At 60.1% G+C, this 26,006-nt stretch overlaps 1 protein-coding gene, 1 long non-coding RNA gene and 1 pseudogene across 2 annotated transcripts; all 3 read left to right on the top strand.

Moving 5' to 3' along the window:
* The first annotated feature begins 9,252 nt into the window (after window positions 1-9,252).
* Window positions 9,253-10,238, top strand: LOC142819632 (uncharacterized). Its single transcript, XR_012897490.1, has 3 exons — window positions 9,253-9,381; window positions 9,553-9,702; window positions 9,954-10,238. It is a non-coding gene; the product is annotated as an uncharacterized LOC142819632 (long non-coding RNA).
* A 7,129-nt stretch (window positions 10,239-17,367) lies between these two features.
* LOC142819630 (protein NKG7-like) lies at window positions 17,368-20,264 on the top strand. The gene is made up of 5 exons (XM_075907921.1): window positions 17,368-17,496; window positions 18,853-19,061; window positions 19,277-19,423; window positions 19,584-19,748; window positions 20,000-20,264. The coding sequence occupies exons 2-5, from the start codon at window positions 18,896-18,898 to the stop codon at window positions 20,038-20,040; spliced, it is 519 nt and encodes a 172-aa protein (XP_075764036.1). The 5' UTR covers window positions 17,368-17,496; window positions 18,853-18,895; the 3' UTR covers window positions 20,041-20,264.
* A 4,018-nt stretch (window positions 20,265-24,282) lies between these two features.
* On the top strand, window positions 24,283-25,759 carry LOC142819697 (putative G-protein coupled receptor 33; annotated as a pseudogene).
* The last annotated feature ends 247 nt before the right edge of the window (window positions 25,760-26,006 follow it).

Raw genomic sequence — 26,006 nt, 5'->3', positions numbered from 1 at the left:
GAAATTCAAGCGGCCAGTGTAGACAGCTGGCAAGTTTTTCCGGAAAAGCGGCTGATTTTCTGGAAAAACTCGCCAGTCTAGACACAGCCAAAATTTTTTGTTAGTCTATAAAGTGCTACCAGACCATTTGTCGTTTTTTTTCTGTAACAGAGTAACTCGGCTACCTCCTGAAGCTCTCTACAACAGGAAGGGTCAGGGTTGCATGTGTGTCCCTCACTCTCACAGCCCTTGGGACGCAGGCCCGTCCTCACCTACACATAGCCACTAGATATCCAGTGACAAGCATCTCTGCTAGCAGAGGGATCAGCCTGTGGGACTGCCTGCCACTGGATAGCAGAGGGGTTACCCTGTGGGACTGCCTACCACTGGATAGCAGAGGGGTAACCCTGTGGGACTGCCTGCCACTGGATAGCAGAGGGGTTACCCTGTGGGACTGCCTACCACTGGATAGCAGAGGGGTAACCCTGTGGGACTGCCTGCCATTGGGTAGCAGAGGGATTAGCCTGTGGGACTGCCTGCCATTGGGTAGCAGAGGGGCACTGTGACGGACCGGGCCGTGTCTGGGCACAGCTGAGGGCGTCCGCTCAGGGTGAATTGCTCAAATCCGGGGCTCCTTACAGCCCCAGACTGATGACCTCTCCACACAGGCCACAAACCAGTCTCACAGAGCGCTTCAGCTGCCTGCCTGAAGCCTCACGAGCAAAACCCCTCCGACACCCCAGCAATATCCGTGACCCAGATGGCCCCGGGCCTATACACAGGTGGGGGGTCCTAGCACCCAATCCCACCTACCCCGAACAAGTCCTGTCCGGTTCCAAGAAACCAGCCCCAGATCCCTGGTCAATTTACCCTCTGGATCTTACCCACAAATCACGCTGGGCCAATCCTTTAGAATCTATATCTAAAGGTTTAATATCACAAGAAAGAAAAGCATGAGAATAAGGTTATTAAAGAATAGTACGTTACATGCATCGAATCTCCCAGTCCTCAATGCAGGCTCTAGCAGAGATGTTGCAGCTGCTGGTTTAAAAGTTCTTGTTGCACATCCTAGCATCAGGATGGGTTCACAGGTCTTCCGGGCTCTTCAATCCCTGCAGTGCTGCCTCTGGGATGAAGTGCTGAGCTGAGAACAAAATGGCATCGACCACATGGCCTCTTTATACCTCCTTCCTGGCCTCTTCTTGAATGCAGCCGGTCACCTGGCCCTCAGCCTCTCTCTGCTGGCCGCTCTTAGGTCTCCGCCCTCATGCTTTAGGTGTGTCCTTGGCCCATCAAGTGCCATTGTCCCACAGGGCCTCGCTAATCAGCCTGTCCATAGCAATGCTCAACCACATTCAGAGAAATATTCAGCTTCCACACAGATTACAGATTCCTACCTACACACACAGACATTATACACTCACATAAATAGCGTACACAGGATCAGCAAACAATAAGCTCCCATTCAATACCCCACATGGCCCCCTTTTATACCATTGTTGGGGCCAGCACCCCCACCTATGGGTGCAGCCATGATTTGGCTGCTTCCCTCAAATTCCAGTAACATGACAGGCACTCATTGTACGATAGGAGGTAATGCCTGTAATGTGCTGCATTAGTGGAGCTGGGAACCAAGACGCCTGGGTTCCCTCCCCACCTCTGATGGGGTGGAGCGTGAGCGTGGGGGTGGAGCGTGTAGAGCGTGGAACCGGTAGTTCGGAATAGGAAGCTTAATCCGAACTACCTACTCCGTGCCGCGTGTAGCCGCGGGCACGGAGTTCGAACTAGCGGGGATTTAAAAATGGCGGCGCCCGGCAAGATGCAAATTAAGCCCGGGAAATTCAAATCCCGGGCTTCATTTGCAACTTCGGTTGCCTACATTAACCACCCTAGTTCGAACTAGGGTAGTAGTGTAGACATACCCAAAGGGAGTCGGACGCCTGGGTTCTGTTGCCAGCTCGGGGAGGGGAGTGGGGTCTAGTGGTTAGAGCAGGCGGTCTGGGGGCCAGCACGCCTGGGTTGTCTCCCCTGGGGGGGGCAGTAGGTGATGCTAGTTGGCATGGGGAGGAAGGAGGGACATGATCTCCTGCCCTGGTCCAGCGGAGGGCAAACAAAATGATTCGGGGGCTGGAGCACTTGACGGATGAGGAGAGGCTGAGGGACTTGGGTCTGTTTAGTCTGCAGAAGAGAAGAGGAAGGGGGATTTGGTAGCAGCCTGCAACTCCCTGAAGGGAGGTCCCAAGAAGGATGGACAGAGGCTGTTCACAGTAGTGAGGGATGCAGAACAAGGAGCAATGGTCGCACGTTACATCAGGGGAGGTCTAGGTTGGAGATTAGGAAAAACTATTTCCCTAGGCGGGTGGGGAAGTGCTGGGCTGGGTTCCCTAGGGAAGTAGTGGAGTCTCCATCCCTAGAGGTGTTTAAGTCTCGGCTTGACAAAGCCCTGGCCGGGTTGATTTAGTTGGGATTGGTCCTGCCTAGAGCAGGGGCTGGACCTGATGACCTCCTGAGGACTTTTCCAGCTCTATGAGTCTCCAGCCCCATGTGCACGGCTCCAGCCAGTGGATGGCAGGGGTTGAGACAGGCCTCCCTGCTCTGGGGGTCCCCAAACCTCCCCCTGCTAGAATCAGAGACTGGGTATCAGTTGAAAATGGCCCTTTGCTGTTCATTCCCTCTGTAGCCCCTGGCCCTGCCCAGAGGTACAAGAGCCGGGGGAGGGCGGGAGAAGGGGGACAGCCCCCATGCCTCCCCACTTTGCAATATGTTTTGGGGGTCATAATGCTCCCCCAATCTGCAAGCCTCGGGCAGGCCTGAAGCACTGGGGGCAGGAGCAGCCTGCAGCTCCTGCCTCTTCTGGGTAGGGGGGCACTGACATGGGTATTAGGCCCCCCCCATCTGCCTCTCCCCCATGGCTGCACCCTCTGCTCTTTTTCCCCCAGATCAGCCACCAGCCAGAGCTGGGCTGTGGTAAGAGCCACCCAGCGAGGCTGGGTTGCTGTGGGGTTTATACCCTGGCCTGGCTCCACCTTTCAGCCTGGCCAGGGGGCGGGGCCTAGAAGAAGAGGAGGCGCAATGGGAGGGGCAAAAGGGGCGGAGTCTGTGGCTTCCCTCCTGTATCAAGAAACTGGCACTCCTGCCTCTGCAGCTGTTGGAAGACGGGACCCAGGGCTCACGGCGCCGGCCCGGCCGTTCTGACGAACGCTTCCATGAAACTTTCCACCCTCGGACGGTATCTGTGCATGCGAATCGAACCCTGCCTGGGCTGGGTCTCTGCGAACGCCCCACACCCCACTCAGCAGGGAGCCACCTCCCCGGGGGTTTCTGGATGCCAGAGCTCACAGGTTCGCAGCCCCCCTCCGGACAGACTATGGGGGACAAGGACGACTACACGCTGGGACCCTGGAGCACAGGGAGCCGTGGCCTGGGGAGCCATGTGGCATGGGTCAGACTGGACGGCACTTGGTCGGTTTCCAGGAGGCGTGAGAGCGACCAGGCCGGTATCCCTCCCCGTCTGCAGCTCACCCCAAGAATTCCCCGGCTCTGCCAGAGCCACACAGCTGGGAGATCAGAAGAATGTCAGAGCGGCCAGGCTGGGTCAGACCAAAGGTCCCTCCAGCCCAGTGTCCTGTCTGCCCACAGTGGCCAGGTGCCCCAGAGGGGGTGAACAAAACAGGAAATCATCCCGTGATCCCTCCCCTGTCACCCACCTCCAGAGAAACAGAGGCTGGGGACACCATTTCTACCTGTCCTGGCTAATAGATTCATGGAGGTTAGGTCCAACAATGGCTATCTAGCTCATTTTTTAATCCTGTCATTGTCTTAGCCTTTCCCACATCCTCTGGCAAGGAGTTCCACAGGTTGACTGTGGCACTGAGTGAAGAAAAACTTCCTGCTGTTTGTTTTAAACCTGTTTGGATCCAGAGGGAAACGTTTCTTTGAAAAAGCCACCCCATTTGTGTGCTTGGGGCTTTTTGCCCTGCGTTAGCCTGGATGTTTTATTTTTCCCTGGGGAACACTTCAACATTTTTGTGGACCTGAACTGCGTTTTCCTGGCCCGTCTGAGGCCCTGCCAGGGCTCCCTGGAAGCTGTGCACTTGGGCAGCCACCCAGGAGAGAGTCAGGTGTCACCCAGGTGATTATCAGAGCTCCCACAACTGGCAGTAGGTGTTTCTACTGGTGGTGCACATCTGCACATGACTCAGTGCATAGAACAACATTTATTCTGCACATGGATGGAAAAATTAGAGGAAATATTGGTCCCAATGTCTCAATACCTCGGATGCCCATTTGAAAATAAATAATCTGCCCACTGGCTAGTCTGTTTGTGAACTATTGAGGCAGGACCTGCCTCTGCAGTGTGTCTGGGCAGCGGCAGGCACAAGAGGGACCTGGGACCTGTTGGGGAAGGGAGCTGGATGAATGCCGGCCTCGGAGGTGGGCCCAACCCTTCCATGGGGCAAAGCTTCCCCCACCACATTACCCTGACCCCTCACCTTCCTCCATAGCCCCCAGTGCTCACAACTGCCCCCCAACTGTCCCATCACCCCCCACAGCCTCAACTAATCCGAGAGTCGATGCTAATTGGTTCGCTTTGTCGACAAGACCCCTTCTCTGCCTTTGAAATGTGGCAAGAGCTGGGGGCTCTTGTACATTTGAAAGCAGGAAGTGGGGGCCAGCGGGAGGCGGCTTGAGTCCCCCGCTGGCCCATGCTCCCTGCGGGGCTTCTGCTTGAAATGGAGCAAGGGCCCCCCAACATTTCAAAGGCAGAAGCACCACCAATTCCCCGCTGCGCCCCTGCCCCCCCCCCCCCCCCACGAGATGGTGCTGGGGGGAATCGGGTTTTAAGCTGGCTCCCCCGAATTCTGGCTTCTGCCCCCCCGCTTGCTGCTTGTCTCTGATAGAGCAGCCAGGGAGGGGGGCCACTAATCGACCATGCGACAAGCTCATGGGCAAGGATGGACGGACAGACGGATGGATCCCCCTCCCCTGGGCGAGCTCCCCGTGTGCCCTGCTCCGGTGAGTGACACCCCACCATGCTTGGGGGAGCCCTGGGCCTGCTGGGCCCTGCATGGCCCATGGCACCCCCTGCAGGGTGGGACGCGGCCCCACAGTGGCAGGTCTGAACCCCCCCGCCCCGCTGCACTGGAACAGCCTGGTGGGGGAATATGGACAAAGCCCCGTCCTGGGCCCATGGGCGAACCCGTCTAGTGAGGGATGGGGGGAGGGATCTCTGCCAGGCCTGAGCCTCCCTACCCCACCCCACTCCCCGCCCATGGCCCCAGAGCGAGGGGGAATGGAAAGTGAAGGCGGAGGGGAAAGTGCAAGGGGAAGCAGAGGGGCCCTGCCCTGCATTGCCAGGCAGAACTGCCCCATGCGCCAGACAATTCCCGTATTCTTCTGTGGGGACTGATAAGCCCGTTCCCAGATCCCCCCCTCAGAGACACGCCCTGCACGGCCCCCCCCGGCCCTACGAGGGGAGTGGGGTCTAGTGGTTACAGGGCGGTGTCTGGGGGTCAGGACGCCTGAGTTCTCCTCTGCTCTGGGAGGAGCGTGGGGGGCACTGGGGTGTCCTGTCCCCAGGGGGATGGGAGACTCCAGGGAAGCCAAGGGGGGCGGGTCAGGGGCTGAGCGGAGTAAGTTGCCTGGGGGAGGGAATAGTCGGCTGGGATGGATGGGGGGGGTTGATTATGGGACTTTGCCCTTTCTCCGCCCCCAGCCCCACCTGTGGGAGCAGCCCAGGTACAAGGCCGGGGCTCCGAGCCGGGGTGGGATCGGCCGGACGCAGCCCTCCGAGGGAGCAGGTGCCAGCAGGTGAGGGGAATCGAGGGGGTTCATTTACCCACAGCCCCCTGGGCGTAGGACCACACAGGGACACAGAGGGGCTGTCCCCCCCCCCACCCACCCATCCTTCCTCACACACAAAGAGCACCGTCCCCCTAGCACCTGGCCTGGCCCCCACCTGAGCCTGGCTGCAGGTCCTGCCCTGCCACACACTGGAGCTTACGGGGCCAGCCTGGGAGGGGCTGGGCTAGGGCTGTGGGACGGGGACAGGGCTGGAGACCATTGCAGGCGCCTGCGGAGGGGGGACTGGGTGCTGGCGGGTCTGGAGCAGCACCCAGACTGGGCGGGTGATAGAATAGAGGCAGGGAGGGAGGATGTGGACCAGCAGCGGGGAGAACTGGGGAAGGGCCGGCAGGAGGTGCAGGGAGATCAGAGCCAGGTGGGGCATAGACCCCATCACTGGGGGCACGCGGAGGGGGAATCACATGCCCAGAGTTCAAGGCCAGAGGGCCCCCTGGGTACCACGGGCTGCCCCAGCTCCAGCCCGCTGCACCCACGCCCAAGACGGGACCAGAGGGTGGCACCCAGGGGACCAGCACAGCAGGGGCTGGCTCTGGGAAGACCAAACCCAGCCCCATTGGACCAGATCCGGGAGCCCAAGCAGGGTCTGCAAAGCGCCGCTAGCAGGCAGCTGGGGGACGAGGGCTGAGCCAGGCTGAGCCTTACTGGGCTGGGGCCCTGGGACAAGGCACCAGGGGCTCAGGACAGCTGCTCTGGGGCTGATCCCCCAAGAAGGGGGCAGAGCTGGCTGGGGGCAGGTGGCTGCCGGGCAGCCGGAGACCCAGGCCGCGGCCTGAAGCCAGCGCGGAGGAAGGGACCTGGCTGTTTGCTCACCTGGGGGAAGGAATGAACCTGACTGGCAGGGAGCGGCAGAGAAGCCCAGCCCAGGACAGAGTGGGAGGGAGGGGCTACAGAAGAAAGTGAATCCCCTGAAAGGCGGGGGGGGGGGGGGGATTCCTCCTTTGACCATCAGCTGGACCCTGCGGGTGGGGATGGGAGCCTGCCCAGACCCACCTGAGCCAGAGCCAGCTCCTGGACGCAGCCCGGCTGCAACAGATAGAAGGTTAAGGAAGTGAGAGAACAACCGTCTGAGCCTCCGCCCAAGGCTCTGGGATCCCAGGTGGCCTGGGGAGAAGCAGGGCCCCTCAGGGAAGAAACCCTGCGGGCGGGGCCGGATTGACACACAAGCTAAGTACACTACGGCTTCACCCCCTTTCCAAGAGAGGCCACGCCAAGAAAATGGAAAGTGGTCGAGGGCTGCACCCTTGCACAATATTAACGGAGGAGGTGCGGGATCTGGGAGGGAGGTTGGGTGCAGGAGGGAGCTTGGGTGGGGGGTCTGGGAGGGAGTTTAGGTGAAGCACATGGTTGTGACCTAGGGCAGCGTGTAGGCTGCAGGATCTGGGCACACCCATACCCCCTTATGGGTGCAGGAGGGGGACAGAGGATTTGTGTTATGTAAAGTGGGGGGAGGCAGGAGGGGAGGGGGGACCTGGGGTGCCAGAGGCAGGTTCAGGCCATGAGGTGCTTACCTGGTGACTCCTGGCCAGCAGCCCAGCAGGTTATTCAGGCAGGCTCCCTGCCATCCAGGCTCCCTCCAGAGCCATGTGCTTCTGTGAACAGCTGCCAGGAAGGGGGGAGGGATACTGCATGCACAGCTGGTTATTCAAACAGGCAACTCCCATTGGCTGGAAGATGGCCAATAGGAGCTGCAAGATTATGCTGGGGGGGGGGGCAGCATGTAGAAGCCTCTCCCTCCCCCGCCCCCAGGGTCACAGCTGTTCAAAGACAAAAGGGGGCCCCGCAGTTGGCTTTTTGGAGCAGAGGGTGAGAGCAAGGCAGGGAGGCTCCCGCTGTGCTGGCGGGCCAAATGCAGCCCGTGGGCCATATTTTGCCCAGCCTGGTTTAGGGCCTTATATTATGAGGGAGCCTCTAAATAGAAAAAAAATCCTAAATTCCATTTTTTAGTAATGCTGTGGGGCCTCTTAAATGTAACTTAGGGTATGTCTACACTACCCTCCTAATTCGAAATAGGAGGGTAATGTAGGCATACCGCACTTGCAAATGAAGACCGGGATTTGAATTTTCCGGGCTTCATTTGCATAAAGCCGGCTGGCGCCATTTTTAAATGCCGGCAGTTCGAACCCCGTGCCGCGCGGCTACACACGGCACGGAGTAGCTAGTTTGGATTAGGCTTCCTAATCCGAACTAGCTGTACTCCTCATTCCACGAGTACAGCTAGTTCGGATTAGGAAGCCCGTGTGTAGCCGCACGGCACGGGGTTCGAACTGCTGGCATTTAATAATGGCACCGGCCGGCTTCCTGCAAATGAAGCCCGGGAAATTCAAATCCCGGGCTTCATTTGCAAGTGCAGTATGCCTACATTACCCTCCTACTTCCAATTAGGAGGGTAGTGTAGACATACCCTTAGAGTCTGAGCAGGTCTTAATCTGGCCCTGCCCGCGGGGGGGATGAACTCGGAGTGAGTCTGTGCTAGAGATGTGACGGCAGCAGGGCAGCTGCGCTGCCATGTGGTTCCCTCCCTGTCAGCATACGGCTCTCTGAAAGGCATGAGCCAGGTTGGCTGGAGAGGCGGGGTACCCTGGGACTGGTGCTGGCTGAGCTGTGTTGCCCCTGAGCACCGTGTCCCAGCCTGGCTTTACGTTGCACAGCCAGGTTGGGGCCGGCCAGGCGCTGAGCGGCTCCCAGGGCCCTGCTGTGAGGCGTGGAGTAAGGGAAAGAGGAGGAGAAGCCGACAGCGGCTCCTGTGGGTGATCCTGGGCTGCCATTACCCATCGACGGCCCTTTGCTCACAGTCGCGGTTCTTCATCTTGGTTTTCTGCCCTGTGGAACAGAGACCCGGCTGCTGCCTGTCTGGCTCCAGGGGCCCATCTCGCCGCAGGACTCAGCCCAGCCAGCGCCAGGTCCCCTGAGGCTGCAATTTCCCATCTTGTTCTTCCTCACCTACCAGGCATTCCCAGATCCCAGCTCCTCGGCCCCCAGCTGCCCCTGCCATGCAGCCCCTCCGGATCGTCAGCACCGGCCTGGCTCTGCTCAGTCTCCTGCTGCTGCTGCTCGCCCTGGGCTCCAGCCACTGGCTGGTGGATAGTACAGGCATCCATGAGGGGCTGTGGAAGAAGTGTGACAGTTTAATGTGTTACCAACATGTTACAATGCTAGGTAAGGGCTAGCGGCTCTTCCAGGGTACCCACTGCTGCCAAGAGCCAGCTCCACTGGGCACAGCCAGGACTCTGGGTTCTTTCCTCACTTTTGGAAGGGGAGGGAAGGGGAAGGGTGTCTAGTGGTCAGAGTGGGGGAGGGACACAGGGCCAGGAGCCAGGACTCCTGGGTTCTATTTGATTTTTGCTGCAGGATTATTCTTCATATAACCCCAGGTCTCTCCTGCCTTTACAGAATTCTATGATACCACCAGGGCTTTCCTGTTCCTGGGCATGATCACTGGGGGGGTCTCCAGCGGCGTTCTCCTCACCTCGTTCCTCAGCTCCAACCTCGGCCCCGTGCCCCTCACCCTGGTCTCTGCTGTGGGCAGCTTCAGCGCAGGTACCGCGCCCACGGGGCCTCCCCCTAACCCCAGTCCTGGAGAGCTCTCCCCACGCCAGGGAACATGCTCAGGGCTCTGGCAGCTCCCCCTGGTGGCAGGGCAGAGCAGGGGCCCTGGGGCTGGGCATGGGCTGCACTGACCGGGTGTCCGTGCTCTTCTCTGTGCCCTAGGGCTCTGTGCCATGATCGCCATGGCCGTGTTCACAGCAGAAAACACACGTCTTAGGACTCCAGTCCCAGGCCCAGTCCAACCCCCCACCTTCTCCTACGGCTGGTCCTTCGGCCTCGGCTGGGCCTCCTTCCCCCTCTTCCTCCTCACCGGTGAGTACAGCACTGGGAGCGGGTCCCCAGGGATCTCTCACCTGGCGCTGAAATGCAGCTGAGTCTGGGGCAGAGCTCAGGGCGGGTTTATAGAGGGAGCCCTCTCCGGGAGCTGAGATTCAGTCCTCCAGGGGTGGGACATGGGGACTCCTCACCGGGCGCTCACATTCAGCCACCTCTGGGATGGTCCCCATGGGTGCTGCTCCCAGGGACCCATCACCGCACTGAGCCCCAGTCCCTGCTCTCCCCAGGTGCAGTGACAATGTTCATCCCCAAGGACCCCTCGAGCTGAGCCTCAAGCCGCGCTGGCCGGAGGCTGGACGGAGCCAGCAGCATCATGGAGCTGATTCCCTGAACAGCCCGGAGCAGGGGGCAGAGAGAGGGGTGAGCGTGCAGCCTTGGCCCCTCTCAGCCCCGGCCTCTTGCTACCATGGGGGCCCCCCACCTTCAGCTGTCCCCTCCAGCCGTGTCCCCCCTGCCTCTCCCCATACGCACAATGCAGCCCCGTGCTTTGGCATCCAACCCACAGGCTTTGTACAGACATTACACAGATCTCTTTCTAAAGCATCGTGCCTGGGGATTTTATGGTGTTTGAAAGGGAGTCGGACGCCTGGGTTCTGTCCCCGCCTCGGAGAGGGAAGTGGGGTCTATGGGTTAGAGAGAGGGGAGCTGGAGGCCAGCACTCCTGGGTTCTCCCCCCAGGGGGCAGGGCGTGATGCTGGTTGGCGTGGGGAGGAAGGAGGGACACGATCTCCTGCCCTGGCCCGGGGCAGCGTGAGGCGGAGCGAGGGGCGGCCCTTGGCGGGCGCTGAGCCCAGGGAGCAGCCTGGCCAGGAGGGAAATAGCAGGAAATCCCCGGCCCTGCGGTTCGGTGACTCTGCTCGGAGCCGGCGCTGGGCAAAGGGAACCGAACGGCACCGTCTCGTCTGGAGCGAGTCTCCCATGAGCCTCTGGGGCATCGCAGAGTCCTACTGGCCCCACGGCCCCTTCCCCGTAATCCTAGGAACGGCCAGGCTGGGCCAGGCCTCGCAGCGCCATCTCCCTGGGGGGCGATGCCCAGCGGCCAGCCCTCGCCAACGCCCTTAACTCCGCACAATTGTCCCACCTCAGTCTCTCCTGCGCCAGGAGCTCAGGGGCTGGGGGCCGTGCACAAGCCACATGCCAGCTGGACACAGGGTCATAGGTGTGGCCCCACACACACACACACACACACACACACACGCACTGACTCTGTGGGGGCACTTCCAGCCAGGGTTCACCGGTGAATCTGTTCCGTGGAACCTGAGAGATCATTGTCGTGTAGACATACCCCCCCGAGAGTGGCCCTGCAGATGCTGAACAGACCGGTCCAGCAGAGCCCAGGGCCCCCGCTCGCTACCTCTCTGCTCTCCGAAAGCCGCCCTTGGGCGCACGGGATCCTGGTTTGGCTCCCACACACACAGACCCACGTGAGGGTGGGGGAGGGGCAAACCCGCAAGGGACACGCCTGGGAGAGGGTCCACCCTGCAGAGCGGCCTGCCTGTCCGACCCCCGTGGCGCCGCTGAGGAGGCAAGTCAGGGCAAATTGCCTAGAGACAGGGCTACTTACAGCCTGAGCCTGGCGTCCTTCTGTGTCAGGCACCAAACCAGCCACACTGAGCACCTCAGCTGCCATCCTGGTGTTCCCTGTGCCCCACCCAGCCCCCCTCGCACAGGGGAGAGGTTCTAACCCATCTCCCCAGCTCCAGACAGGTTCTCCCAGTCCCAAAGGGACCAGCCCCAGTCCCAGGGCAACTGATACCTCGGCTCTCCCCCAAAGAGCGGGCTGGGCCGATCCTTGAGAACAGGAGTGGGGAATGTCAGGCCCAGGGGCCCCCAGCTTGTCTGGATCCAGCCCCCAAGCCTCAAGCCTCCTCCCAGCACTGGGGAGCTCGCACTGGGCTCCAGCCTTCCCTCCCCGCCCCCCACTGCAGGGCTGGAGCACACAACTCGACTAGCGCCCCCCCCCCCCCCGCCGGCTGTGGTGTCTTTCTCCCGCTCTGTAGGCCCCCCCCTCTGTGAGGGGTTGTTGGTTCTTTTGCTTCTCACTTGTGTGCGGCCCCCGACTGGTTTTCTCTGGGTCAGCGGCCCCCGGCCTGGAACCAGTTCCCAGCCCTGCTGGGGCCTCTAAAGCCTCCAGGCCCACTAAGAAGAGGAGGGAGGCGGCTGAGAGCGGAGCGGTGATGGAAACCACAACACACACACCGGTCCCCGGGGGGGCTGTGAGCAGGGCGGCAACAACGGCCGGCGAAAGGCTCGGGGCACGGCCCAGGCTTGTCAGTGCGCCCGGCAAAGCTGCTTGGGAAGTGAAGGCGGGAGTGAGGCACCCCAGGCCCTGGCATCCCCTTGCCCGTGTGGAGGGGTCCCGCTGGCGTCCGGGGCGACGGCAGCTCCCCCAGGTCAAGGCACGAGCAAGCGGCCTGTCGGTGCAGGGCTCCCAAGCGGCCCCGGGGGCCTGGCGACTGTCGCTTTGCAGACACTTCCTCCCGTGCGGCTTGGCAGCACTCGCGGGTCACCGTTCGCCGCCTGCGGCTGGTCACTTGCGGAGACGCCGGCACGACAGGTGGCGACGCTGCTGCTGTCGCCCAGAAGCCGATGCTTCAAACTGCAGCCCGGAGCCCGGGCTCACCACTTCCCGCCCCAACACCACCCAGAGCAGAGCAGCACAGACTGGCCCCGCCGAGCGCCCGCAGCCAATGGACGCCCCCGCCGGCGCTCGGCAAACCCGCCGCAAGGGGCACAGCGCTGTCGGCCTCTTCCTGTCGACGTCCAGCAACGCCCCACGGGGCGCGGGGACCTGCGGGGAGACAGAGCAGGGGAGGGGAGTGGAGGGGAGGGGAGGTCTTTTATTGTCCCGACTTCTGCTGGGGAGAGAGACCCACTGGGGGCCAGCACGAGCTCTCCCGGAAGGGGGGGGGGGCACGGTGTTACTGACGGCTGCCCTCCTGTTTTCTCAGACACTTATACATCGACGGGCTGGGAACCCTGATACTCACCGTCCGGGGTCAGAGCACGGAGCAGCGGGAACAAGTCCCTGCAGGAAAGCTTAGCAGGGACTGACTTCACCAGGGCTCTTTATGGCGCCTGTTGTCAAACTAGGCAAATCTCCCAATGAGCTGGGGTACCCCCGGGAGGGCTCTGTGCGCCCCTGGGGTATGTGTCCCTAGCGGAGAGCCACTGCTCTAAGGCAGCACACCTCACTTCCCCCCACAGCCAAGCACTTCTGACCCTTCCCCTCGCCGAGAGCTCAGGAAACACCCAAGGGTGCTGGCTCCCATGGAGGCACCGTGTTCACAAGGCCCTGGCTGAGGCACTAGCCCGGAGGTGCTGGAGCAGGGCTGGCAGCACGGCTGTGGAGCACAGAAACAACTCGGTGGACTGAGGTTTCCTATGTTAAAATGAGGGAGGAGGGATAGCTCAGTGGTTGGAGCATTGGCCTGCTAAACCCAGGGTTGTAAGTTCAAGCCTTGGAGAGGCCATTTGGGGACAACAATTTGTCAGGGATGGTGCTTGGTCCTGCTGCAAAGGTTTGGACTCAATGATCTCCCAAGGTCAGTTCTAGGAGATAGGCAATCTCCATTAGTGTAAAGGCTGTGTTTGTTGCTGAACTTGGCAGCAGTGCTCTCAAGTCTAGTGTAAGACGCGGGTCAGAATTTAAGAACACGGAACAGAACCTGACCTAGGGAGATGTGAGAACGAGGCTTCCCATTTCTTGGTAGTTCTAAAAGCTGATGGGTTCTAGGTATCTGACCATTCGTAAACATGGCACTGTGCCTGGGTTCTAGATTCCTGGCTATCTCCAGATTCCTATGGGTTCTAGGTGTTACAATTTTATTCAATCTCATTGGGTCCTCAGTGGCAACAGATTCAGTAGCCGTCTCCAGACTCCTCAGCTGGTTTCTTCACCACCAGCAATTGTTAAGGCACGACTGGGTGATTTCCTCTGGGATCTGCTCAAGTTCAACCAGGCACTAATTCAGGGACATTTTCCAGCAGGGCAGACGAGGGGACTATAGGAACATAAGAACAGCCAGACTGGGTCAGACCAAAGGTCCATATAGCCCAGTGTCCTGTTTGCTAGCTACCCCGTGTACTGAAATAGATCTGTGTAACTTTGCATTGCTTTCCTTTCCTGTTCTGTGCACAATAAAGTTAACACGAGTTTCTCGGAGGTGTTTTTACTGGCTCCTCTAGTGTCTAAAAGCCAAACCACACGACAACTGGCATCACGCACAGGATGGGAGGGGCCTCGGAGCACCGAGAGGATAAAGGAATCATGCCGTTCTCTTAAATGGACATGGGGGTCAAAAGACCAAGATCGGGGGCTGTTGCCAGGACGGACACCTGGCAAGCCCTGAACTGCTCTTGCCCGACTCCTTCCTCAAAAGCAGCCACCATTCGGCTGGGATAGGGATGAAGTGCAGACAATTTGGCAAAACCCTGGGGAGCTGGCAGACATGCTGACGGGAGTGAAAGAGGGAGAAGGGTGTCATTTGACCTGCGACTATCTCCTGGCTCCTAGTAACTGCCTTGGAGGCAGGAGATCTGCACATGGATTAAGTTGCTAGTGAAAGAAAGAAATTGCACCTGCGATTAGAACAAGCCGGAAACACCATCCAGCTGCTCAGGCAGGGCATGAGACACACACAAACCTTTGCAGACGGGCGGGAGAGGAAGTGAAGTAAACTCCCGGTGTCAGGAGGGAGACAGGAGACTGAAAGACATGTTGCTGCCTGTAAGAAAACAAAGTGAGTCGTGCTAAAGTGGCAGCTCTATGCAGATGTGAGAATTGGGACCCAGAGGACGGGGATGAGAACATCTGGAGTGACAAGGAGGAGGCAGATGATAACTCCTGAACGGATGGGTCAGGGAGCTACTGTAATACCTCATGTGCCCTTGCTCCAGTTGTTAGTATAATGAAAGATCAGGAGACAGAGGAAGGTACAAAAACAACCAAAACTAGGACTTTCACTACCCCTGAACTACAAGATTTGCAGCAGCGAATGAACTGGAAACCAAAGGAGACAGTGCCCAAGAAAGCTCATGATCCCATCTACGGCTACATCTAGACTGGCATGATTTTCCGGAAATGCATTTAACGGAAAAGTTTTCCGTTAAAAGCATTTTCGGAACAGAGCGTCTAGATTGGCACAGACGCTTTTCCGCAAAAGCACTTTGTGTGGAACAGCGTCCATGCCAATCTAGAAGCGCTTTTCTGCAAAAAATCCCCGATCGCCATTTTCGCAATCGGGGCTTTTTTGAGGAAAACAAATCCGAGCTGTCTGCACTGGCCCTTTTGCGCAAAAGGACTTTTGCCCGAATGGGAGCAGCACAGTATTTCCGCAAGAACACTGAGAAACTTACCTGAGATCGTCAGTGCTTTTGCGGAAATTCAAGCGGCCAGTGTAGACAGCTGGCAAGTTTTGCCGGAAAAGCAGCTGATTTTCTGGAAAAACTCGCCAGTCTAGACACAGCCAAAATGTTTTGTTAGTCTATAAAGTGCTACCAGACCATTTGTTGGATTTTTCGTAACAGAGTAACTCGGCTACCTCCTGAAGCTCTCTACAACAGGAAGGGTCAGGGTTGCATGTGTGTCCCTCACTCTCACAGCCCTTGGGACGCAGGCCCGTCCTCACCTAGACATAGCCACTAGATATCCAGTGACAGGCATCTCTGCTAGCAGAGGGATCAGCCTGTGGGACTGCCTGCCACTGGATAGCAGAGGGGTTACCCTGCAGGACTGCCTGCCACTGGATAGCAGAGGGGTTACCCTGTGGGACTGCCTGCCACTGGATAGCAGAGGGGTTACCCTGTGGGACTGCCTGCCACTGGATACCAGAGGGGTTACCCTGTGGGACTGCCTGCCACTGGATAGCAGAGGGGTTACCCTGAGGAACTGCCTGCCACTGGATAGCAGAGGGGTTAGCCTCCAGAACTACCTGCCACTGGATAGCAGAGGGGTTACCCTGCGGAACTGCCTGCCACTGGATAGCAGAGGGGCACTCAATGGAGATATGAGGTAGGGTCTGTAATGTGCTTTAATTGCAGGGCTGAGGACCAGGACACCTGGGTTCTCCCCCACCTCTGGTGGGGGTGGAGCATGTACAAGTCACAGAGTGACGGCGAGTAAACTCAGCACACTGGCAGGGTTTGGCAGTGAGGGGACAGACACACGGACGGCGCTTTGCTGGGAAGCACAAGCCATCCAAGCCCCTGTCTGAGCTGGCTCCATATTTCCACCATCCGCCACCCAGGCGAGTCGAGACGATGGGCAGAGAGCCCGACGCTGGATCTGAAGGGGAATTTCCTCGCTCAGACCCCTTAGACACCAAAGACATTTGCTATTGCAAAGGCAAACCAGTGAGACTCCCTGTCTCTGGGTACCAGTGGGATTAACCTGTGGGACTCCCTGCCACTGGGTAGAACTGGGGTTACCCTGTGCAATTCTAAGGGGCTACTGGACTGCCCATGGGTTTTTTTTATTACAGTTACAGACTAACACGGCTTCCCCTCTCAGTCTCTCACCCCGAGAGGTTCCCACCACATGTAGATAACACACGAGCCCTCACAGCTATTGATCACCTGCTCTAACCACTAGACCAGTGGTCCCCAACCTTTGGGGCTGCTGGGCGCCTGGGGGTGGCACTTCGCATGCTGCGTGCCCGGGGCGGGGGCCTGAGGCCCGGGGCACAAGAATGGCTCGGGCAGGCCCTGGTCACTAGGCGGGCGCACAGAAATGTCCCTGCGGGTACCATGGCGCCCGTGGGCACCACACTGGGGACCACTGCACTAGACCCTACCCCAGCAGTGAAAGTAACGTCACATTTCTTACAGGTATCCTGCTATTGCACCCTTGTTCCTGCCAGCTCTTGAAATAGCTCCCTGCTGGCTTTGCCACACCTCAGCCAGCTCTTGGAAGAACCCAGCAGTCCCCTTGCTCTAACCACTAGACACTCCGCCCCCAGCCCACTAATGCATTGGTTGTGACTAAGTTTTTCTAGTGAGCTCGCAGGCCTGTGGTTGTGGTTGAGGTGCAGCCTGTGTCACAAAAGGGTGCAAAATTCAGGCCCTTCCTCCTCACACGGGCACCTCTCCACAGATGAGCGCCTAGTCCCACATCAGCTGTATTAGCGTGTCTGGGAGCCAGGACCTGAAGCCTGGGGGACTGCCTACCACTGGATAGCAGAGGGGTCAACCTGTGGGACTGCCTGCCACTGGAGAGCAGAGGGGTCAGCCTGTGGGACTGCCTGCCACTGGATAGCAGAGGGGTCAGCCTGTGGGACTGCCTGCCACTGGATAGCAGAGGGATCAGCCTGCGGAACTGCCTGCCACTGGATAGCAGAGGGGTCAGCCTGTGGGACTGCCTGCCACTAGATAGCAGAGGGATCAGCCTGTGGGACTGCCTGCCACTGGATAGCAGAGGGGTCAGCCTGCGGAGCTGCCTGCCACTGGATAGCAGAGGGGTCAGCCTGTGGGACTGCCTGCCACTGGATAGCAGAGGGGCACTCATTGGCGATAGGAGGTAATGCCTGTAATGTGCTGCATTAGTGTGGCTGGGGACCAGGACGCCTGGGTTCTCTCCCCACCTCTGATGGGGTGGAGCGTGGCTGTGGGGGTGGAGCGTGCAGAAGTCACAGAGCGACGGCGAGTGAACTCACCACACTGGCAGGGTTTGACGTTGAGGGGACAGACACACGGACGGCGCTTTGCCGGGAAGCACAAGCCATCCAAGCCTCTGTCTGAGCTGGCTCCATATTTCCACCATCCGCCACCCAGGTGAGTCGAGACGATGGGCAGAGAGCCCGACGCTGCATCTGAAGGGGAATTTCCTCGCTGAGGCCTCTTAGACACCACAGACATTGGCAATTACAAAGGCAAACCAGTGAGACTCCCTGCCAATGGGTAGAACTGGGATTATCCCGTGGGACTCCCTGCCACTGGGAACTAATGGGGTTTGCCTGCAGGACTCCCTGCCCCTAAACTTCCCCGACTGCTGATTTCCCTTGCCCACCCCCATGTTTCACCTCACTGGGAAAGGACCTGTTTCCACAATCCGACACAACACACACGATGTCACAGCCCGCTGTTACTGACGGCTGCCCTTCCCGTTTTCCCATTGGCTGAGAACCCTGATACTTACCATCTGGGGGGCAGAGCACGGAGCAGTGGGAACAAGTCCCTGTAGGAAAGCTTAGCAGGGACTGACTTCACCAGGGCTCTTTATGGCGCCTGTTGTCAAACGAGGCAAATCTCCCGATGAGCTGGGGTACCCCCGGGAGGGCTCTGAGCGCCCCTGGGGTACGTGTCCCTAGTAGAGAGCCACTGCTCTAAGGCAGCACACCTCATGTCCCCCCCTCTACCAAGCACTTCTCACTCCTTCCACTGTCCGAGAGCTCAGGACACACCCACGGGTGCTGGCTCCCATGGAGGCACCGTGCTCCCAAGGCCCTGGCTGAGGCACTAGCCCGGAGGTGCTGGAGCAGGGCTGGCAGCACGGCTGGGGAGCACAGAAGCGACTCAGTGGACTGAGGTTTCCTGTGTTGAAATGAGGGTGAGAAGGACCCTGCACATCTCACGAGTCAGGATGTAACAGCGACAGGCAGATGAGCCCAGCACACAGTGCGGGGGAGGGACAACTTGTTCCATCTGGTAGCAGAGAGTTCCACTGGCACCAGCTTCTACACCCTGGGAGTCAGCAACACCAATCCCACCCTCCTGAGCCAGCCCGGCCCTGCCCTGGAGACAGAGTGGAGACAGAGCCTCCTGCTGGGGAAAAGCCCCATATTCCATTCCCCACCCCTGTGCGTGGTCTCTGGCCCCACCGATCGGGCTGCCCTGGGCGCCGTGACCGCAAAGTGAAGACAAGACACGTAGCAGCTGGCAGCAGCCCCTGTCCATGGGGCATCGATAGACGGCACCCGGCCCTTGCTCAGAGCCGCGCTGGTTTAGCCTCCGGCCACAATTCTGCAATTTCCACGGCTCCCGTTCATCTCGGTTTGCCACTCTGTGGAGCAGAGGCCCTGCCGCAGCCCATCCGGCACCACGGGCCCCGTCTCTAAGAGGGACTCAGCCCAGCCTGCACCAGGTTCCCTGAGGCCGCGATTTCCCATCTCTCTCTTCCTCCCCTGCCAGGTGTCCTCAGATCGCGGCTCCTCAGCCCCCAGCTGCCCCTGCCATGCAGCCCCTCCGGATCGTCAGCACCAGCCTGGCTCTGCTCAGCCTCCTGCTGCTGCTGCTCTCCCTGGGCTCCGACCACTGGCGGGTGAATAACGGTGGATTCGTTATGGGGTTGTGGCAGGTTTGCTACTATTCAATCTGCGGAAAATATACTGCAGTGTCAGGTAAGGGCAGGCGGCTCTGCCAGGGATCCCACCGCTGCCACCAACCAGCTCCACTGGGCACAACCCTGACTTCCTGGGTTCTTTCCTCGCTTCTGGGAAGGAAGAGGGGTGTAGTGGTCAGAGCAGAGTGGACTGGGAGCCAGGACTCCTGGCTTCCATGGGAGTTTGCTGCAGGGTTATTCTCTATGTAACCCTGATCTCTCTTGGCTCCTCAGATTATGTTGGCGCCACCAGGGCTTTCCTGTTCCTCGCCATGATCGCTGGGGGGGTCTCCAGCATTGCTGTCATCACCTCGTTCTTCCGCTCCCACCTCGGCCCCGTGCCCCTCACCCTGGTCTCTGCTGTGGGCAGCTTCAGCGCAGGTACCGCGCCCAGGGGGTTCCCCCCAACCCCAGTCCTGGAGAGCTCTCCCCAGGCCAGGGACCACCCTCAGGGCTCTGGCAGCTCCCCCTCGCGGCAGGGGCCCTGGGGCTGGGCATGGGCTGCACTAACCGGGTGTCCGTGCTCTTCTCTGTGCCCTAGGGCTCTGTGCCATGATCGCCATGGCCGTGTTCACAGCAGAAAAGGCCGTGTTCACAGCCGAAATGGCACGCTTTAGGCCTCCAGGTCCAGGCCAACCCATCACCTTCTCCTACAGTTGGTCCTTCGGCCTCGGCTGGGCCTCCTTCCCCCTCTTCCTCCTCACCGGTGAGTACAGCACTGGGAGCGGGTCCCCAGGGATCTCTCACCTGGCGCTGAAATGCAGCTGAGTCTGGGGCAGAGCTCAGGGCGGGTTTATAGAGGGAGCCCTCTCCGGGAGCTGAGATTCAGTCCTCCAGGGGTGGGACGTGGGGATTCCTCGCCGGGCGCTCACATTCAGCCACCTCTGGGATGGTCCCCATGGGGGCTGCTCCCAGGGTCCCATCACCGCACTGAGCCCCAGTCCCTGCTCTCCCCAGGTGCAGTGACGATGTTCATCCCCAAGGACCCCTCGAGCTGAGCCTCAAGCCGCGCTGGCCGGAGGCTGGACGGAGCCAGCAGCATCATGGAGCTGATTCCCTGAACAGCCCAGAGCAGGGGTAGAGAGAGGGGTGAGCGTGCAGCACTGGCCCCTCTCAGCCCCGGCCTCTTGCTACAATGGGAACCCCCCACCTTCAGCTGTCCCCTCCAGCCGTGTCCCCCCTGCCTCTCCCCATACGCACAATGCAGCCCCGTCCTTTGGCATCCAACCCACAGGCTTTGTACAGACATTACACAGATCTGTTTCTAAAGCATCGTGCCTGGGGATTTTATGGTGTTTGAAAGGGAGTCGGACGCCTGGGTTCTGTCCCCGCCTCGGGGAGAGGAGTGGGGTCTATGGGTTAGAGAGAGGGGGGCTGGAGGCCAGCACTCCTGGGTTCTCCCCCCAGGGGGCAGGGCGTGATGCTGGTTGGCGTGGGGAGGAAGGAGTGACACGATCTCCTGCCCTGGCCAGGGGCAGTGTGAGGCGGAGCGAGGGGTGACCCTTGGCGGGAGCTGAGCCCAGGGCACAGCCTGGCCAGGAGGGAAATGGCAGGAAATCCCCGGCCCTGCGGTTCGGTGACTCTGCTCGGAGCCGGCGCTGGGCAAAGGGAACCGAACGGCACCGTCTCGTCTGGAGCGAGTCTCCCATGAGCCTCTGGGGCATCGCAGAGTCCTACTGGCCCCACAGCCCCTTCCCCGTAATCCTAGGAACGGCCAGGCTGGGCCAGGCCTCGCGGCGCCATCTCCCTGTGGGGCGATGCCCAGCGGCCAGCCCTCGCCAACGCCCTTAACTCCGCACAATTGTCCCACCTCAGTCTCCCCTGCGCCAGGAGCTCAGGGGCTGGGGGCCGTGCACAAGCCACATGCCAGCTGGACACAGGGTCATAGGTGTAGCTACATACGCTGGGGGGGGGGGGGCGTGCAGCAGGGACGCGCACACACACACACACACACACACACACACACACACAGAGTTACTCAGTGGGGGCAGTTCTGGCCAGGGTTCACCGGTGAATCTGTTCCGTGGAACCTGGGAGATCATTGGGGGCCCACCTGGCTGAGGTGTTTGGGGGCACTGGGCCCTGTTTGGGGTTGGAGGGGACTGGGTGCGTGCCAGCCTCGGGGGTGGGCCCGATCCTTTCATGGGGCACAGACACCCCTCCCCCACATTACCCTGACCCCTCGCCTTCCTCCATATCCACAGTGCTCCCACACACACTATCCTATCGCCCCCCAAAGAGCCCCACCCACCCCAGCTCCCTCCCTGGAATCCCACCCACAGTGCCTCCCGCAACCGCATAGCCCCTCCCACTAGGGAATCTAACTATGACCCCGTGTCCCCATCCGCGGGCCGAGCACCCAGCTCTCACCACCCGGGAGAAAGAAGAAGGAGGCCAGGCAGCCCATGTAGCACAACCAGCCACATGGGGGCCTCAGCGCGAGAGGAAGGCGGCTGAGGTCTTGGGGAGCAGCGGCCGGCACAGGAGGCTGATCAACGAGACGAGCCCTGGGGCAGGAGAGAAAAGGTCTGGGCCGCAGCCTCCTTCCTGCAGCTCCTGGGGCACCAGGGTCCCTGTATGCCCAGCCCCGTGCCCCTCCCCAGAGCTGGTTGCATTTCAGCCCCACGTGAGGGATCCCTGAATAACCCGCCCCCGTACCCCACGCCAGAGGTGCTGGTCTCCCTGCACCCGGCGAGTGGCCTCTGCAGGTGCTGAACAGACCGGTCCAGCAGAGCACGGGGCCCCCGCTCGCTACCTCTCTGCTCTCCAAAAGCCGCCCTTGGGCGCACAGGATCCTGGTTTGGCTCCTGCAAGCACAGACCCACGTGACGGGGATTTTATGGACATGCCTGGGAGAGGGTCCGCCCTGCAGAGCGGCTGCCTGTCCGACCCCCGCGGCGCTTCTGAGGGGGCAAGTCAGGGCAAATTGCCTAGAGACAGGGCTACTTACAGCCCGAGCCTGGCGTCCTCCTGTGTCAGGCACCAAACCAGCCACAATGAGCACCTCAGCTGCCATCCTGGTGTTCCCTGTGCCCCACCCAGCCCCTCCTCACGCAATGGAGAGGTTCTAACCCATCTCCCCAGCTCCAGACAGGTTCTCCCAGTCCCAAAGGACCAGCCCCAGCCCCAGGGCGATTGATACCTCGGATCTCACCCAACAGAGCCGGCTGGGCCGATCCTTTAGGACAAGGGTGGGAAACCTCAGGTCTGGGGGCCGGATGCGGGCCCCAGCTTGTGTGGATCCAGCCCCAAGGCTCAAGCCTTCTCCCAGCACTAGGGAGCTCGCACTGGGCTGCAGCCTTCCCTCCCCGCCCCCCACTGCAGGGCTGGAGCACACAACTCGACTAGCCCCCCCCCCCGGCTGTGGTGTCTTTCTCCCGCTCTGTAGGCCCCCCCCCTGTGAGGGGTTGTTGGTTCTTTTGCTTCTCACTTGTGTGCGGCCCCCGACTGGTTTTCTCTGGGTCAACGGCCCCCGGCCTGGAACCGGTTCCCAGCCCTGCTGGGGCCTCTAAAGCCTCCAGGCCCAGGCTCGTCAGTCCGCCCGGCAAAGCTGCTTGGGAAGTGAAGGCGGGAGTGAGGCACCCCAGGCCCTGGCATCCCCTTGCCCGTGTGGAGGGGTCCCGCTGGCGTCCGGTGCGACGGCAGCTCCCCCAGGTCAAGGCACGAGCAAGCGGCCTGTCGGTGCAGGGCTCCCAAGCGGCCCCGGGGGCCTGGCGACTGTCGCTTTGCAGACACTTCCTCCCGTGCGGCTCGGCAGCACTCGCGGGTCACCGTTCGCCGCCTGCGGCTGGTCACTTGCGGAGACGCCGGCACGACAGGTGGCGACGCTGCTGCTGTCGCCCAGAAGCCGATGCCTCAAACTGCAGCCCGGAGCCCGGACTCACCACTTCCCGCCCCAAAACCACCCGGAGCAGAGCAGCACAGACTGGCCCCGCCGAGCGCCCGCAGCCAATGGACGCCCCCGCCGGCGCTCGGCAAACCCGCCGCGAGGGGCACAGCGCTGTCGGCCTCTTCCTGTCGACGTCCAGCAACGCCCCACGGGGCACGGGGACCTGCGGGGAGACAGAGCAGGGAGGGGAGGGAGGGGAGGGGAGGTCTTTTATTGTCCCGACTTCTGCTGAGGAGAGAGACCCACTGGGGGCCAGCACGAGTTCTCCTGGAAGGGGGGAGGGGCACGCTGCCACTGACGGCTGCCCTCCTGTTTTCTCAGACACTTATACATCGATGGGCTGGGAACCCTGATACTCACCGTCCGGGGTCAGAACACGGAGCAGCGGGAACAAGTCCCTGCAGGAAAGCTTAGCAGGGACTGACTTCACCAGGGCTCTTTATGGCGCCTGTTGTCAAACTAGGCAAAATCTCCCGATGAGCTGGGGTACCCCCGGGAGGGCTCTGTGCGCCCCTGGGGTATGTGTCCCTAGCAAACAGCCACTGCTCTAAGGCAGCACACCTCACTTCCCCCCACAGCCAAGCACTTCTGACCCTTCCCCTTGCCGAGAGCTCAGGAAACACCCACGGGTGCTGGCTCCCATGGAGGCACCGTGCTCCCAAGGCCCTGGCTGAGGCACTAGCCCGGAGGTGCTGGAGCAGGGCTGGCAGCACGGCTGTGGAGCACAGAAACAACTCGGTGGACAGAGGTTTCCTGTGTTAAAATGAGGGTGAGAAGGACCCTGCCAGTCTCACGAGTCAGGATGTAACAGCGACAGGCAGATAAGCACAGAAGAGAGGAGGGGAAACTTGTTCCATCTGGTAGCAGAGAGTTCCACTGGCACCAGCTTCTACACGCTGGGAGTCAGCAACACCGATCCCACCCTCCTGAGCCAGCCCGGCCCTGCCCTGGAGACAGAGTGGAGCCAGCGCCTCCTAGTGGGGAAAGGCCCGATAGTCCATCCCCACCCCTCTGAGCCAGCCTGTCCTCCAGCTCACAGCCATGTTGTATTCTCAGCACAGGGCTGTGTGTGATCAACTAGACTTTCTCCTTCTCTGCTCCCCCTGCACCTATCTTCTTTCCCTCCTCCACTGCCCAGGGCTCCATCTTGCAGCAGTGAGTTCCACCGGCTGTAGCCCAGCTCCCCATCATATCCAGCCTGGATGTTCTGGAGGAGCCGAGGGTGCCCATAAAGGTCCTCTCTGATGGTGCCTTCCAAACACCCTCTGCTATTTCTCTTCTCTCCTCTTCCACTCTTCCGTTCCCCTCCTTTGCCCTCACTTCCAGCTCTGCCTCCGTTTCCCCCCAGGGCACCATGGAACAAGAGATCACAACTCTCCTACCAATCGCAGAGGCAAACTCCAGCCAGAGCCCAGCAGCTGTGATGCCCGTTCACCTGGCCACAGCCAGGTTGCTCTTCATCACCTTCCTGGGTGTGGTGGGGAACGGGCTGTACCTGTGGCTGTTTTGGGTGGAAGATGAGGAGGACGGTGACCACGCTCTGGTTCCTCCACCTGGTCTTCTGCTACCTCCTCTAAACTCTGCTGATCCCCTTCTTCGCCATCTACATCCTGATGGGTTTCCACTGGGTCTTCGGCACGGCCATGTGCAAACTCCTCAACACCTGCGTCTCCCGAGCCATGTTCTCCTCCATCTTCCTGCTCACCCTCATCAACCTGGACTGCTACATCCTCATCTGCCACCATGTCTGGTACCGGCATCATCGCACCATGCGCCAGGCTGGGACGCTGGCTGTGGGTATGAGACTGGTCTCCTTTGCTCTCAGTGTCCCCTACTTGGCTTTCTGGGAGACCCATGTGGTAGACGGGGACAGAATCATCCGTATCAGGAACTATGCCCTCTCCAGAGACTGGAACAGAGCCGTGGTGCAGGAGCCAGGGAGATGGATCCATCTGACCACGTTTGTGATCCGGTTCCTGCTGGCAGGGGCGGATATAGGGCAGGGCGAACGGGGCGGCCACCGCGGGCTCCGCGCTTCAAAAAGCCCCGCGCATGCGCCGTGGCAAAGGGGGGACCCCGCGGAATTCTACTGCCCGAGGCCCCGCAAAACGGTCGTCTGCCCCTGCCTGCTGGGCTTCCTGCTGCCCTTCTGCACCATTGCGGGATGCTACGGCTGGGTGGGGTTGAAGATGAAGGAGAAGAGGCCAATGTGGGCTGGGAAGCCCTTCAAAGTCATGGTGGCTGCTGTGGCTTCCTTCTTCCTCGGTTGGCTGCTCTACCCAGGGGCGGCCCGTCCATATAGGTGAACTAGGCGGTCGCCTAGGGCGCCAAGTTAAACGGGGCTCCAAATCGTGGTGCAATACCATTGAGGGGTTTGGAGGTGGGGCGCCGATTGCCTGGGTTGCCTAGGGCGCCAGTTGCTGGCAGCTAGTCTAGGGCCGCCCCTCCCACCTCTACCAGGGCTTGAATCTCTACACAAAGGGGTTGCCAGAGTCGGTGACTGGTGCCCTCGTGGTCATTTATACATTTACAAGCTGCTTCAATGTGGGGAGGAGGGATAGCTCAGTGGTTGGAGCATTGGCCTGCTAAACCCAGGGTTGTAAGTTCAAGCCTTGGAGAGGCCATTTGGGGACAACAATTTGTCAGGGATGGTGCTTGGTCCTGCTGCAAAGGTTTGGACTCAATGATCTCCCAAGGTCAGTTCTAGGAGCTAGGCAATCTCCATTAGTGTAAAGGCTGTGTTTGTTGCTGAACTTGGCAGCAGTGCTCTCAAGTCTAGTGTAAGACGTGGGTCAGAATTTAAGAACACGGAACAGAACCTGACCTAGGGAGATGTGAGAACGAGGCTTCCCATTTCTTGGTAGTTCTAAAAGCTGATGGGTTCTAGGTATCTGACCATTCGTAAACATGGCACTGTGCCTGGGTTCTAGATTCCTGGCTATCTCCAGATTCCTATGGGTTCTAGGTGTTACAATTTTATTCAATCTCATTGGGTCCTCAGTGGCAACAGATTCAGTAGCCGTCTCCAGACTCCTCAGCTGGTTTCTTCACCACCAGCAATTGTTAAGGCACGAC

This window comes from Pelodiscus sinensis, chromosome 24 (genome assembly GCF_049634645.1).
Source record: "Pelodiscus sinensis isolate JC-2024 chromosome 24, ASM4963464v1, whole genome shotgun sequence".
Lineage (NCBI taxonomy): Eukaryota > Metazoa > Chordata > Testudines > Trionychidae > Pelodiscus > Pelodiscus sinensis.
This window is presented reverse-complemented; position numbering and strand designations above follow the sequence as displayed.

Coding starts and splice junctions, on each gene's coding strand:
- LOC142819630 (XM_075907921.1), top strand. CDS start 18,896: ATGCAGCCCCTCCGGATCGTCAGCACCAGCCTGGCTCTGCTCAGCCTC. Junction 19,062..19,276: donor AAAATATACTGCAGTGTCAG/GTAAGGGCAGGC, acceptor TTGGCTCCTCAG/ATTATGTTGGCGCCACCAGG. Junction 19,424..19,583: donor TGTGGGCAGCTTCAGCGCAG/GTACCGCGCCCA, acceptor TCTGTGCCCTAG/GGCTCTGTGCCATGATCGCC.